Source organism: Triturus cristatus, chromosome 11, assembly GCF_964204655.1.
Source record: "Triturus cristatus chromosome 11, aTriCri1.1, whole genome shotgun sequence".
Classification (NCBI taxonomy): domain Eukaryota; kingdom Metazoa; phylum Chordata; class Amphibia; order Caudata; family Salamandridae; genus Triturus; species Triturus cristatus.
In genome coordinates this window covers 185,398,347-185,413,417 of record NC_140594.1, presented here as the reverse complement: position 1 = coordinate 185,413,417, position 15,071 = coordinate 185,398,347, and the positions used below count along the sequence as shown (strand labels likewise).

At 38.6% G+C, this 15,071-nt stretch overlaps 1 protein-coding gene across 5 annotated transcripts in view; it reads right to left on the bottom strand.

Moving 5' to 3' along the window:
• Positions 1-15,071, bottom strand: part of TRAFD1 (TRAF-type zinc finger domain containing 1) — a 282,334-nt gene that overhangs the window by 119,817 nt on the left and 147,446 nt on the right. For all 5 annotated transcript variants that reach the window (XR_014970449.1, XR_014970450.1, XM_085633468.1 and 2 more), the window contains exons 7-8: positions 7,090-7,160; positions 2,851-3,087 (exon numbers count right to left, since the gene is read on the bottom strand). Coding sequence is in view for 3 of the 5 variants with exons in the window: in XM_085633468.1 (XP_085489594.1) it covers positions 2,851-3,087; positions 7,090-7,160 (308 nt within the window). In the remaining 2 variants the exon portion in view is untranslated. The remainder of the gene's footprint in view (positions 1-2,850; positions 3,088-7,089; positions 7,161-15,071) is intronic.

The window sequence follows — 15,071 nt, the reverse complement described above, 5'->3', positions numbered from 1 at the left end:
TCATTTCAAAAGTTAAAAACCAGTAATATAGATTAAAATGTCAGATAATTATAACTTTCTAAAAATATAATATGACCGTAATATAACCGAAAGACTAAAAATAAAATAATGAAATCTTTAAAAACCCTGGCCCCTAACAGAAGCAAATCCAAGCACAACTCATTAAAATATGCCTTCCAAATGCAATAATTCAATAAATTAATTGGTTGCTAAGACTTTTTTTTTTTTTGCAGTAGACAATAGTTTCTCTGCACCCTTGATGTAATTAATAAATCTAACTATCAACGGAGGATGATGACCTAGGAGGCAATAAATCGGAGCCTTTCGGCAGGTGTGATCACAGATGACTCATGAGATCCTGAAGCAATCGCTTGCTTTCACTGGAAAGAGATATAAACAAATAATACGTGCAGGAATGATACCCTCTTACAACAGCACAGTCTACTGCTTTTTACCAAATGTTTCTCTATCCACAACAGCATAAAAATCAGTTGAAAACAAGCTGCATCTGTATTTCATCAGCTTTAGGTTGAACCATAGTGGGAATCCCACTCCTAAATAGGGTTGTGTGGTGCGATAAACAAAGGAATTTATCAGTCATCACATAAGCACATTTATTAAAAACAGTTGGTCCTCTTAAAAGGAAATGGCCTTGTGAAATTTTTAACAATAATTTTAAATAATAAGGTACTTACTGGTGTATGCTATTGCTCTTTGATATTTAAGAGGTTTAAGGTAGACTGTAAGTAATAATTCCAAGGGTTAACTCTCCTCTTTTTACAGATAGTGATTTTTTGCAATTGTAGCACGTTTTAGCATCTGCTGCTTGTTGTTCAAGGACTTGTCTGATCGGACCAAATTCCAACTGTATCTGGCCTTGTGAGTCAATGTGATCAACCAAATAATAGTTATAGGCATTGCATCAGACTTTATCTAGGGATTTAGTAAATTTCTTTAAGGTGGCTTCAGCCCCAAAGGTTAACAACGTTAATGTTTGCTTTCAACCACTTGCAACAAAGGTTCTAATAACGGTATTAAGTTTTATTGCCATGGTATTCAAAGAAAATCCCATCACTAAGGTCAGGCCTGATCTTTTAGATGTGATGACAAAAACTACCTCGATCATCAAATAAAATCCAAAGATACTTACCCTTATCGTTTTTTTTTCTTTTTCAAGTTTTTCAATTTACATACCACTTACATGGCTGTCTTATTGTGTGTCCTATGGCAACCACTTTGATTTTGCCAAGATTCACCTCCATAAAAATATTCTTGCAATAGTTTAGCTGCAGAAATCACTCTGTAGGGTGATCGCGCTTTTATGTAACAGTTCTATTATCATCAGAATAATGCAGGAACAAAATAAACTGACCACAAATTTTCAGAAGGTGAGACGTCAAACTATCAATAGTGTTATCTGCATCTGCAATAAGCAGATTTAATAGAAGAGATGATAACATATCCCTGCTTGGGATGATCCTTTGTGAACATTTTTGAGGAAATAGAACTCATAAAACTCACTTTTACTTTTATCAGTGTGTCCATATTTAGCATGTGAGCTAACTATAAGAGATTAAGACGGATACCCCCCTGGCTGAGTTTAAGCCATAAGCAGTTCCTGCAAACTTTATCAAAGGCTCATTTAAAATAAAAAAACAATCTCATCTCATCTAAAAATCGAGGTGCCTGTAGTTTTTTGTTTCTCCAGCAATTATAGCTAAGCGGGAGAAGTGTGGCGCACCGGCCAGAGCGGCTGACTCCAGAGCATGGGGCGCATGGCTCGATCGCTGGCGGCAGCAGTTCAGCATCATGTGACTCAGTAATAGCTCACTTATTCTCCTCAACAGCCCCCAGCACCGTGAAACCTTAAGGCGTGATATGTTCGCGCTTTACAAATATGGATTTTTATTATTAGAATAATGTTGTCTAATGAGCACATGGTGAGCTGGACTCCTGCGTGGTTGAATGTGACAAGCTGGAGAGAAATGGCCTAGTCTTCCAGATTTTTCAATAATAGCAACAATATTTATTAATATGCAACGCATACTGAAAACAAATGTATTAGCAAATTAAATATAGATTTAATTAGGGGGTTTAAAAGGTGCCTATTGTCATCCTAGGATAACCTTGAAGTGCAGGCATTAGTGATCACTAAGGAAAGTGGATGTATACATATGCACTAAAACGGGAATACTAACTAGGTTATTAGAGCCCAATTGGGTCTGACAGGCATCAAGACGGACATTCCTGAATTTCTGACCCTTGTGCCATCTTTCCTAAGGCTTTCATAAAGAGTTGCATTTTAGGGACTTACCAAAATGTAATGAATGGGAAATACCTTGGAATGTGCTTCGCATAATATAAATCCTTAAATATTATCTCCAGGTCTGGAGTTTAATGTACAAAATAATCAAACCATGCTGAAATTTGTACTCAATCTGGTTTGTGACTAACAAAATGTTAACTTTCTGTAATCACAATGTTGGAAGGGTGGTTTTTAATATTTTATATATTATAATTGGTGTTATGGCATATACAAGGACGACTTATAACAGACAACTAGTTGGCTTTCGCAGAAGACCTAAAAGGTAAAGGGGTGCGTGCTTCTACATTTCAAGGTCAATAGGCATCACTGACTGGGAAACAAACCAACCTCCACACCCACACCCACACACAATTCCTCAACTTCATTTATTGTATAGGTCATGAGAGAATGGAGTCCGATGCTAAATAATTCATAAAGTCTGATTATGAGGGTTTTTCTGCATAACTACATTTTCAAGCTCACCAAGCATAAAAGAGTTTGCAGTGATAACGTTCCAGACCATCTTGAGTGGCAGAAATGCATACCTGGTGGTAAAAAAGATCATCATTTTCTAGCTGAATTCCACAAAATTCACAAGGAATGATGATATTTCCTTCAGATTGATCAGGTAATGGATCCGACAGAAGTGCGAATCGATTGTTCAATGGGTCTGATGTCTGGTCAAGGAATGTTCTCAATCGTCCATCATATTCCAGCTGGTGAATTGGAGAATTGCTTCTCTTGCTGAATGAATTCAAGACACTTCCAGGGTTACAGCCAGTCTGTAAAGACAAAGCGAACACATGGCTGTAAAAGGTAACCTCAGACTATCAGAGCTACGCAGTAATTTAAACGGTGCCAACATTTTTTTTTACATAGATCAAGACAAAATTTAAACAAACAAATTATGGTTTCGACCAATTTCAGCAGGTGGCCTTGGATAAAAAAAATTTTTTAAAAATGTAAATAGATTTGTACATACTGACTCCTTCCCTGGAAAGCAGGATGCATGAAATGAGTGAACCACAGCAATGCATTTGATTAACAGATACAGAAGGAGTTTGAGACTATCTCAAGGAAAAGTTCCATCTAGAATATACTCATCCCCTGTCTCTTCAGAGTCTTCATTACTGTCAAACTGTCTTCTGTATCAAGCAGAAGAGGAATCACAAGACAGTATAGTATTGTTCTCTTTTTCCATTTCCATGCCTCACTTCCAGACTCCAGTGCCCATATTACTATATTCAAGTCCATACTCCTCTTACTGATCCATTTGCCCCCTGTAAATTCTCTGCCTCTCATCTAACAATCTTCTTCAATAAAACTCCCTCCAAGACCAGACATAAACCCATTCAAAATTCACAATTCAACCAATGCTTCTTTTACCCAGTATACATTTCTACCCAATATCCTCCCATTCTCTCTTCAAGCCAAATAACCCAATGCCTCCCTTTCAGTAGTTTCTACATGTCACCCTTCACCAATCTTCCAAGAACCCTCCTCAGCAGTCACCTTTCCTAAGCCGCCCCAAGTAGTCTTCACCCTATTGATCTTTCTGTGCCCAATCCCGCCAAGTACTATCCACACACAAAAAGCAATATTCTCGAATGCCTCTTTTCAGCTCAGTGTCCTGCCATGCCTCACTATGCCTAGTTTTCTTCAGTCCACAATCTCTGCTCTCTCCCTACCAATGTTTCCCTTTCTTACGGTCCTGTTCCGTTTCCATTGCTCTCTTGCCACCTAGTCTTCTCCAGGGAGCCTTCTTTCACTCACCTTTACTTATGCCAAATATCATCCAATATATTCTCTACTGCCTAAACTTCCCTCAAGTTTCTTATAACTGGTCACCTTCTAATTTCCTTTCATCTCTCTATTATCTCTTACAGACCAGACAACAGTGGCCCCTAAAGGAATTACTTAATGTGTGGTTTCCTACTAAACCAACATGTATTACCTTGCTGCAGGACTGCATTTATTTCGTCTGTCAGATAAATATTTTTGTGTTCACTAGTCTCACAGTGGTGATTTGAGAAGGAGGATGATGCACACATTAATGAGCAAGTTTCATACTGCCTTTATCTAGGTTAGGACATTCTAGAAGTAAAACTATTATAACCTCTGCACTATTCCACTGACTTTCCAGCAGGTTTCTGTGGTGGAACAGTGAGGCTCATCCTGGAGTGGTTCTCAGAGAAGTGTTGTTGACAGCAATTGCTGCAGTGGGTTTTGTGAGAGTGCTGGTGAGAACTGGAGTGATAGAGAACCTTTAAGAGGCAGGGGACCCTCTGTCGAACAAGACCCCTGATATACTAGGTCTGGGTGCACACACTCCCAAAATACGGCAAGGTGGAAGAACTGGGCCCTGAAAGATTAACACCATGAGGTTCTGGAAGGGAACAACCCTGTACATTCATGATAGTAAAAGAGCAAGCAGCCCGTAGAAATGTTAATGATGGTACTTCAGAAAAAAGAAAAGACAAGCGGAATGTACTGATTAGTATAACTAGCATTGACTAGAACAATACTATGGCTTTCTCCCATCTTTACCTTATTCAGATAAATAAAAGCATGGTGGACTTGGTTACTTTGACTGCAAATGGTTGTTTTATGCAAACTTAGACAACATATATTTTCAATCGCTCATCTGTTCTGGGTTCTTCAATGAAGAATGAAACCCAACCCTACCGAGAAGCCTAGGTATCTCTACTACACATTTAAATAAACCAATCCTAGGTCCAGGTGTGGCTTCATCTTTAATTTTGTGGCCAGTTCCTTCTTTTAATTAGTCTTTCCAGTAAGCTGCCAAGATTCCAGCCTTTCTCTTCCTGAATTTTCATTTACTAAGTTTCACCCATCTTCTTTGCTGAAGATTTTTACATCCCGGATCTCAGTGGCACCTCTAATCCTGGGGTCAACTGAGCAGGTGAAGTTCAGCTGGCAACTGCACTGGTGATTGAGTGCCTTTTCTTCAGATTTCAATTTTGAAAATTTCAAGCCTAGGTTGCTCCTGGTGTTTGTCCTCAGATTGCACAACAAGGTTCTCCAGCAAGTACATTTTCTCTAGGATTTCTCAGATCAGTTCATCACTTCATGTATTGCATTCGGTTTGTGAAATCACTGTTGCATGGATCTGCAATCCATGTGCTTTAGCCTTCCCTCCAGGACAGAGCTTATTTGTATAGACTTTCCAAAAAGGCAAAGATTTACTGCTGGCAGCTTCAGCGAAGTCCTTTGTCCTTGTGCGTACTTCAGGTCTGTTACTCATTCACTGTGGATCAGCGCATAAGCATGCCTGCTACCTTTGAGGCCTCTGGTTATCCAGCAACTCTTGCTTCACACTACAATTTATTCCTTGACAATAATCTTTGTGGTTTTGAATAATACTTTACTGCACTCTAAATGTAAAAGCAGCTGCTATGTCTTCCTTCCACCTCTGTGTTTTATTTTTCAGAACATAAAGTTCTAGATAGACCTGAAATAAAGAGATACAATCCAATATTTGACGTTGATGGCATTGTACAAAGAAGGGATCAATTTTACAGTAATATATTCAACCTTGTAACAACTGCGGCCAGAAACTCAAACGTTGAAACGTCTAGCAATAGATTACAGATGTAGAGTTGCATTAAATGATTGACTAAATGCAATTTGGGAGAGGTGGAATTATTACTTGACTTGGACCTGTTCGAACATTCACGCGCTCTGAAAGATACCAGTTTATCTTTTGAATGAATTGCTTTTGTGAAGATTAACAATGCTTCCTTCAGTGAAATGCTTGGAAAAGATCAAACCAAAATAGAAGTTTAAAAATGAATTCAAGCTCCTACCATATTTTTACTGGAAAAATGGGGAAAAGGCAATTTCTATTTAAATGCTATCACTAAAATGTGTGTAGCAAAGTCTTCAGACGTCTGCCTGTTCCATGTTTCTTTGAAATGTACAAAAACTTATGAGACTGGAAAAAATGGAGTATCACTTGAAGATTCTGAACAGACATCTCTCAGGTCACTGTGATAATGAAGCAGTCCGGAAGGCAAAATCTACTGTGCAATTTAGTCCATATAGCATCTTGTTTCAATTGTGGATCTCAAGAAAAGAGGGTTGTGGTGCCTTCGGGGGATCTACTTTCCAACATCGGCATTTCAGAATGAATGGTGCAACAAAATTACATTAATTAGGGCTGCTGTACTGTGATATGCCCTATGTATATGTTCATGGACAAAGCGTTGTTACTAACTGTTCATGACCAACTAAGAACACTGGTTATCCTAATTTCTTAATGCACACTTCACCGTGGAAATCACTCCAGAGCAAGTCTTCATTAAAATATTTGGAGGCTGAGAATTCTTAAATTTTTTTAATGATTTTTAAGTTAAAAAAATAATTACATTGTTAACAAAATGTAGTAACAGTAACAAGCAACCACATAAAGAAGAGTAAAATGGCAAGTCACAGCTATATATGCACTTTGTATTAATAAAATTCCATTACTTCTCAATCTGTAAATCGGTAAAGTGAACATAAAAACAATATGCCACTGTAAATTCACCAAAATACCAACTAGGTCCACAAGCCATTTTGTGCATTGGCCCCATAAAGACAAATGACTCAAAGAAGAACATACAAACTCTACAACCTTGAGACACCTGCCAAGATTAAGACTGAAGGAATCAGCCTGCCCTGAAGTGGGCTTTTCAAATTCACATACACTATTGAGACCTGCCCCTCATTCATGGCTTGGGGGGAAAAGGCTAGAATACAGCTAACATAAAACTGAAATATACCTGGTGCAAAATGAGATCATCCTCTGGAATGAGTTCTTCGCAGAATTCACAAGGCAGCAGAAAATCATTGGCTGTAAAGATATGAGGTATATGGGCAGTTTCAGTGTATTAATCAAAATTCACGTATGTATCTTGTGTCACACATTAGGCACCATTACGTGTTACAGATACAAATATAAATTAAATCTATTTATGCCACTGTATTGAAAATAAATATGGCTTCATATGTTATCTTGAACATGTGTACTACACCAAAGATTCATACATGGATACTACAGGTCAAAATCATTTTATTACCACAGTAGATCTTAACTAACTCAATAAAACTATTCTGGATGCCTCGAATATTACATTCTAGAATTAATTAACAAAATAAATACCCCCCAAAAAATACAGAGACTAGATTCACAAAGCCTAGTTAAAGAGACCGTCACTGCACAGATTTAGACCTATAAGCTTTGTATATAAACAAATATATTTACTTATAAAGCTGTCAATTTGCAAGCGAAGCCAAATGGATGATGTGGGCTAACCCTGTGCTTCCATTCTGTACTGTGATGGGTGGAACAACACGCATTGGCAAAGCCAATGGGTCTTGCCTTTAAAAAGGCTGAGATTTGGCTTTGGCACGGTTTGTTTGTGATGCAATATTAATAGAGTGGTTCAGTATGTACTTGTCTTATACTGTACATATAGATTTGTGTGTCAAAATGTACGCATGCATTTCTAGTGGTTGGTTAATCCAGTGGGTTTTGATTATTGTTGGTTACTGATATTAGTCTTGCGCTGCTAGGGGAAATCATTCCATGCAATTGCTCTAGTTTCTTTGGAGAAGATTAAATTAAATAGGAGTAAGGTGCAGTTGTGAAGTAGTCATGTTGTCATCATTCCTAGTAAAATGGAAAGTGACTAGAGGAATGGAATGTGCCCTTAATTCACTTCTTATGGCTTGCTTTTATGAACTATCAAACATTTTGGATCTAGGGTTCTGTCCTCATCATTTACATGAGATCCTTTGGCATATTAGTATAGTTTTACAAATCAGTAGACATTTTTTTTTTTTAAATATGCATTTTTGCCTTCACCTCCATTTAGTATCATTGAAGCAAGTTCTTCTGAAACATTCTGTTATACTTCAGGGAAAACATTTACATTAGAAAGAAGTGGGAAGTCTCGAAACAGGGTGACTGATACTTTGTTAGACTGTTTTTTTTTGGCTACTAGTGTTTGCAGGTAAAACGAGTGTGAAAAATCACATTATTAATTGTAAAAACGTTTATTTAAAATAAGTTAAGACAAAAATACCCATAATGAGATCTTGAAGTTATACATTGCAGCATTAATTGAGAACACAAACAATATTATTTTACTCACTCTATACTTTTAGTTCCATGTAGTTTTAAAAAAAATAGGGAAGCTTAGCTAGAGTAGTTTTTATGTAACCATATTTGCTGCATTTTATAATCTTATGATGATGCATTTTACCTTAAACATAAGCCAATTACATTTGGGCTTTTCCAAAAACAAATTATGCTTCTGTGTAGTTTCACGCTAAAAACAAAACGCATGTTTCTGCTGCTGACCTACTGTGGCCATCGTCACTATGAGCTAAGGATACAGAATATTAATATTATATATATATATATATATATATATATATATATATATATATATATATATATATATATATACACACTGAAAAATCCATAGGTTTCACACGATATAGTTAGCTGGACATTTCACCCGTACAAAACCATTGAAATTCCCCCGTTATAGTTAGTTCAGCCAACTATAACTCGCGCGCCCGCAATCCACTGCTGATGACGTCACATATTACATCACTCATGACATCACTGATGACATCTCAAATGACATCACTGATGACATCATCCTTGTGTGAGAGTGGCAGACCTCCTCTTATCCTAATATAAACTTTGATACACACATTGAAAAATACAAACTAAAGTTTTGAAATCTATAGAGATACAAATACCAGTTAGAACAACCTATTCAGTAATTCAAAAATCTACATACGCATCCACTCATTCATCAACACTTATATATAGTCACTCATACATGTACTCAGTCATCATATCTACTCATACACCTGTACATCCTGTTACACACCTACACTCATACATAGTTACTCACACACATACTCACATGCAAATAATCATCAACTTACTTGCATATACAGCTATACACACACCACTAAAATTACTTACTCTTAAATAATCACTTATAGAAACACATACTTATTTATACAGAAACTCTTCCAATCTCACTCTCATATATCCTTGCTTATATACATCAATACTCACACATACTAGTTTAAAACATACACTTACTCATAAAGACACTATTGAGACAGTCATTCACTCTCTTACTCACCCATACACACACTCATTCACCCATACTGTCCTGCTCACATACTGTCTTCAAAACACATACAAATAGTGAGTCACTCATTCATGCATCTATACGCTAAGTAACATCCCCCACTGAAACATACAGACACTCATAGTGATACTCTAAAAACGAACTAATAACCCATATACACACTCATGTAGCTACTCACCAACCCATGCAGCCACGTATACACAAAGTAAGACACTGATACAGATATTTAAATATTTAAACATTACTCACTAATACTTGTATTCACTAAGATACTGTTAATAAGTCAGTTATACAATTATTTTTTACAAAAAAGAACATCCATTTAGACACTTATTTACCCATTTATTCTTCCATAAACCTTTAGGTATATATATATAAAAAAAAAATATTTTTCAGAAAGACACATTCACTGGATGATGTCATCAGTGATGTCATCAGTGATGTCATTTGAGAGGTCATGAGTGATGTCACTGACCATGTCATGAGTGATGTGATATGTGACATCATCAGCAGTGGATTGCGGTGGCGCGAGTTATAGTTAGTTCAGCTAACTATAACGGGGGAATTTCAATGGTTTTGTACGAGTGAAATGTCCAGCTAACTGTAACATGTGTGAAACCTATGGTTTTTTCAGTGAATTTGCAAGGTTTTTTAAATGCTAATTCCCAACTATAACGTGTGTGAAACCTATGGTTTTTTTCAGTGAATTTGCAAGGTTTTTTAAATGCTAATTCCTAACTATAACGTGTGTGAAACCTATGGTTTTTTAAGTGAATTTGCAAGGTTTTTTTAAATGCTAATTTATGAATGTATTATATTTTTTAAATATTTATTTTACAATAAGCTACCTATGTATATAGTTATAGATGGACTTTATCCTGTAATATGGAATGGCTCAGCACTTTTTTTTTTTTTTTTTTAATTTGGATAAAGTTGAACAGCATAGTTAATATCTTCTATAAACTTATAAACACTTTTTTTTACGGGTTTTTGACCGTGCGCGCACCGTGCGTACGTGCTCAGTGTGCGCATGCGTACGTGCTCCTCGTGCGCATGCGTACGTCGCGCGTGCTCCGTACGCGCGTGCGCTCCGTGCGCGCACGGCAAGTCATGTGATTGAGAAACACTTTTCATTGGTTTATAGTAGTTTCAGTTCCAGAAACTTCCAACACCACACCCACTCCCCTCATTATTTCTTCTGGTCCCTGGGAGAAGGAGCTGAGCAGCTTTTCCAGTACTCCAGTACTTGAGAATGGCAGAGCAGCAGTCATCTTCTGGGAGTGAGCAGGAGACCCTTGTGAGACAGAGGAAACAGAAAGACTTTTATATGGCAATTTTTTAGATTTCCAGAGGGGCAGAAGAAGGTGAATACTCCAAAAGTCACCTGCACTATTTGTGGTGTTGTCTTATCAAGAGGAGATCCTAAAAAGAAATACTCTTAGTATCTTCACTATGATCAGGCACGTTAAAGGAGTACATCCTGTGGCTTTTGCTAGAGGTGCTAGACAACCCCCAGCAGCTCAGCCGAGCACATCCGCAGCAGCTCAGCAGAGCACATCATCGGCAGTTCAGCCAAGCACTTCACCTGCGGCAGCGGCAGCTTCACCTGCTTCTGTTCCTATGGATACGGTGCAATGCGTGCAATGCTCTTCTCTCTTATGGGGACACCAGCATTCCCCTAATAGAGAGCAAGATACAGCAGCACACCCCATAATTATTTTCATTTTTTTGTTCCTCTGTTCCTCAATTAACACAACGGCTCTTTTTAGAGCCACCTAACATCTAAACACTTAAATTAGATTTTTAATTCTATTTTTTTAATGATTTTTTTCCGCCGTGCGCGCACCGTAAGCGCACATCGCGATGGTGCGCGCACCACGCGATGTTTAAAAAAATGTTTTTTTCACCTCTGTACCCTGCCCCCTTTTCACGTTCTCCACCTCTCTTTTTCACTGTCACACACAAAATGGCGGACAACACTTCCTGATTTCGACCGATTTGAATGTTGACTGACATGTAACCACCAATCACAATTACGCTCGCGCACGCTAAGGTGCGCGCACGGTGCGAGCTTATAGATCTTTATGTACTTTTGTACAATTTTCTCAGGAACTACTGAACAGATTGACACCATATATGCAAAAGGCACATCCCTGACCTGAGGACTACCTCTTTGCCAAATTTCAAGTAATTCTGTTCAGCCGTTCGGGCTGTACCTTCGACTAAAGGTCCTATGGGAAAATGCATGGGGAAAACGCGTTTTGGGACCCCCCTTTTTTCTCAGCCCCCGCTTGACGACTCACCCCGAGACTTCCAGGGTAGGAGCCGAGCGGAGCGCCCCATTAGTTTTGAAAATTTCACGAGGATGCGTCAACCGGCGCCAAAGTTATTCAAAATAGAATTTTCAGATTTCCTATGGTAACATGGTCCTAACTATAACTATCTACTGGCGGTCGCCAGTAGATAGTTCTAGTTAGGACCGTGTTTCCATAGGAAATCCGCAACATTCTATTTGGAATAACTTTGGCGCCGATTGATGAATCCTCGCGAAATTTTGAAAATAGGTGGGGCGCTCCGCTCCGCTCCTACCCTGAAAGTCTCGGGGGGATTCGTCAAGCGGGGGCTGAGAAAAAAGGGGGGTCCCAAAACGCGTTTTCCCATGCAATTTTCCATAGGGATCTTTAGTCCAAGGTACAGCCCAAACGGCTGAACAGAATTACTTTAAATTTGGCAAAGAGGTAGTCCTCAGGTCAGGGATGTGCCTTTTGCATATCTGGAGTCAATCTATTCATTAGTTCCTGAGAAAATTGCAGTTAAAAGTACATACATATCTATAGGCGCGCACGGTGAAGAACCTGAAAAAAAAAATAATACATAACTTAGCATTTAAAAAACCGTACAAATTCACTTAAAAAAAACATAGGTTTCACACACGTTCTAGTTAGGAATTAGCATATAAAAAACCTTGCAAATTCACTTAAAAAAACCATAGGTTTCAAACCAATGAAATTCCCCCGTTATAGTTAGTGCAGGCAACTATAACTCACGCTACCGCAATCCTCTGCTGATGACGTCAGATATTACATCACTGATTACATATGTGTCTTTCTGAAAAATAAATATTTGGAATATATGTATAGCTAAAGATTAGTGGAAGAAGACATGGGTAACTAGGTGTCTAAATACAGTGATGTAATATCTGACATCATCAGCAGAGGATTGCGGTCGCGTGAGTTATAGTTGCCTGCACTAACTATAACGGGGGAATTTCATTGGTTTTTTACGAGGGAAATGTCCAGCTAACTATAACATGTGTGAAACCTATGGTTTAAGGGAATATATATATATATATATAGAATTGTGAGCATTTCCTAAAACGAGGGCTAGATATAATACCTGTATTAGAATTCAAGGAATATCCCACTATGTCCTACAACTCAGTGTCCAAAAGTACAGAGGGCCGGTAATTCTGTGGTGTTAGACGCTATGGGCCCTGACTTAAGAGTACCCATTGAGTAATGCTAAAAATATTACGGTCTCAATAAATAAAAGGGGTCGCTCAATAAGTCGGATGTCAGATGCCGTAGGTGCCCGTCAGGACACAGACAGACGATTTGGCTCAGTGAAGATGGGTTGCAAAAGCCCTGAATACCAACTCTCCGGTAGTAGAAAGATGCGTACCTTTGAGGTAGCAAAGGTGTGGGTGGGGCCGGGGGGGTACTTCGGTCCAGGAATATGGCTGGTTTGGGTCATGAAGAACAATTTAATTTCGTAAAATCCTTGAATTCTTCGATTATATGCTTACAAGAAACCTGGTCGGGCAAAGACTTTAATTGTGATGGCTTTTTGCAGGGGTGGGGGGGGATTTTAGTGTTCCGTTTTGCTTTAGAATTTGATTCGTTGGAATCAGAAAGTCTTTCGACATCAATCAAATCTTTGCATTTGCCTACAGCGGACGTTTGGGAGAATCTGGCAGTCCTTCCTTCCTCCTGGTGGCAAATCTATATATCCCTCCTGGGAGAATCTTCGACCATTTGCTGAGCACACTCTTTTTATATATTCATGAGATAGCTACCATGGAAGAATGCCACTTAGTGGTATTAGTAGGGAGATCTGAATGCGAAATTCTCCAATTCTGCACTGGAGATTTATGCCAATCCAGATAAAGAGGAAATTTGGCATATTTCAGATTCTTTACTTCCAGATAAAATAAAAACAGACAAACAGGGATTTCTCCTGCTTGATAGCACCAGAAGCATGGAATTGATCATTTTAAATGGGAGGGTGCCGGTCGACAAAATAGTACAATTTATTTTTGACTCCCATCATACACAAAGCCTATTGGGCTATGTGGTAGTCTCCTATCAAATGTTTGGAGCAGGTGAAAACTTAGTCGCATTTTGTCAGTATGGAGTGACCACAGACTAATAGGATTGACAATAGCCTTTAATTTACCCACACTGAATCAAGGGAACTTGGGCCAGGGCTTGGTGGTTTTTAATAAAGCAAATGGACGTTCTTTTTGGACGCCAAAAAATACCACCGAGGTAGGTGTGATAGTGAAGAAAATATACGTAGAACAGCAGGGCCAAGCTTATGCAAATATTATACAGTTCTTTGAAGCCAAATGAAGGAGATCAAAATTGTAAGTTCTGAATCCACTAGCCCTCGCATGGCAAACCAGGGTTTGCCCTTGTTGAAAGTATTAAATCAAGAAGTTAACCGTTTAGTCCAAAAACAATATTTACAATTCTCTATTGGTAAACTGCAGGAAATTAATCGCCTTAAGAGAGTAAGAAGACATTATAAACTTAGAGAAAAGAGAAGGGAGTCTGATGCCAAATGGATTGGGTAGAGGGACGCTGCAAGAGCCAAAGATTTAAAGTACTGGCACCTGATTGCACAATACTGTGATTCAAGACAGAGGGCTCTCCCTATTCCGATCCCAGAAAGGGAGTGGGTGGATTATATATCACGATTATATGAAAACAACGTTTCAGAACCTTTTTTGATGTCCACCATAGAGGAGTCTTCTTTTCTGGAATATGGACCTCCGTTAAAGGATGAAGTAGTGGGTCACAAACAATGCTAGAACCTCTGGTGCACAAGGGCCGGATGGAATCCCAATTGTGTTAATCAAAAATGAGTCATCTGCATGGGGAGCCCTTTTGGCGCCATTGTTTATTTTCTGCTTTCAAACGATTAATATTCCCTCTTCTTGGAAGGGGAGTATTATAGTTCCTTTGTATAAGAAAGGCCCAAAAAGTCTACCTACTAGTTTCAGACAGATTGCACTGTTGCACGCTTCGGGCAAATTATTTGCAAAAAGTATACTCTGTCACCTGCAGCAATGGGCCCATGACCAGAACATCTTACCACCAGAACAGGCTGGTTTTAGAAAGAATCATGGTACCCTGGACAATATTGCGGCTGTCCAGACTATCGTAGAGAAATATGCTTTCTCACAAAGCATGCCAGTCTATACGGCATTCATTGACTTCTCCACGGCGTTTGATAAAGTGGATCGTCAAACGCGGTGGCGAAAGTTCTCCCATCTCGGTATGCCACACCATCTCTTGGGC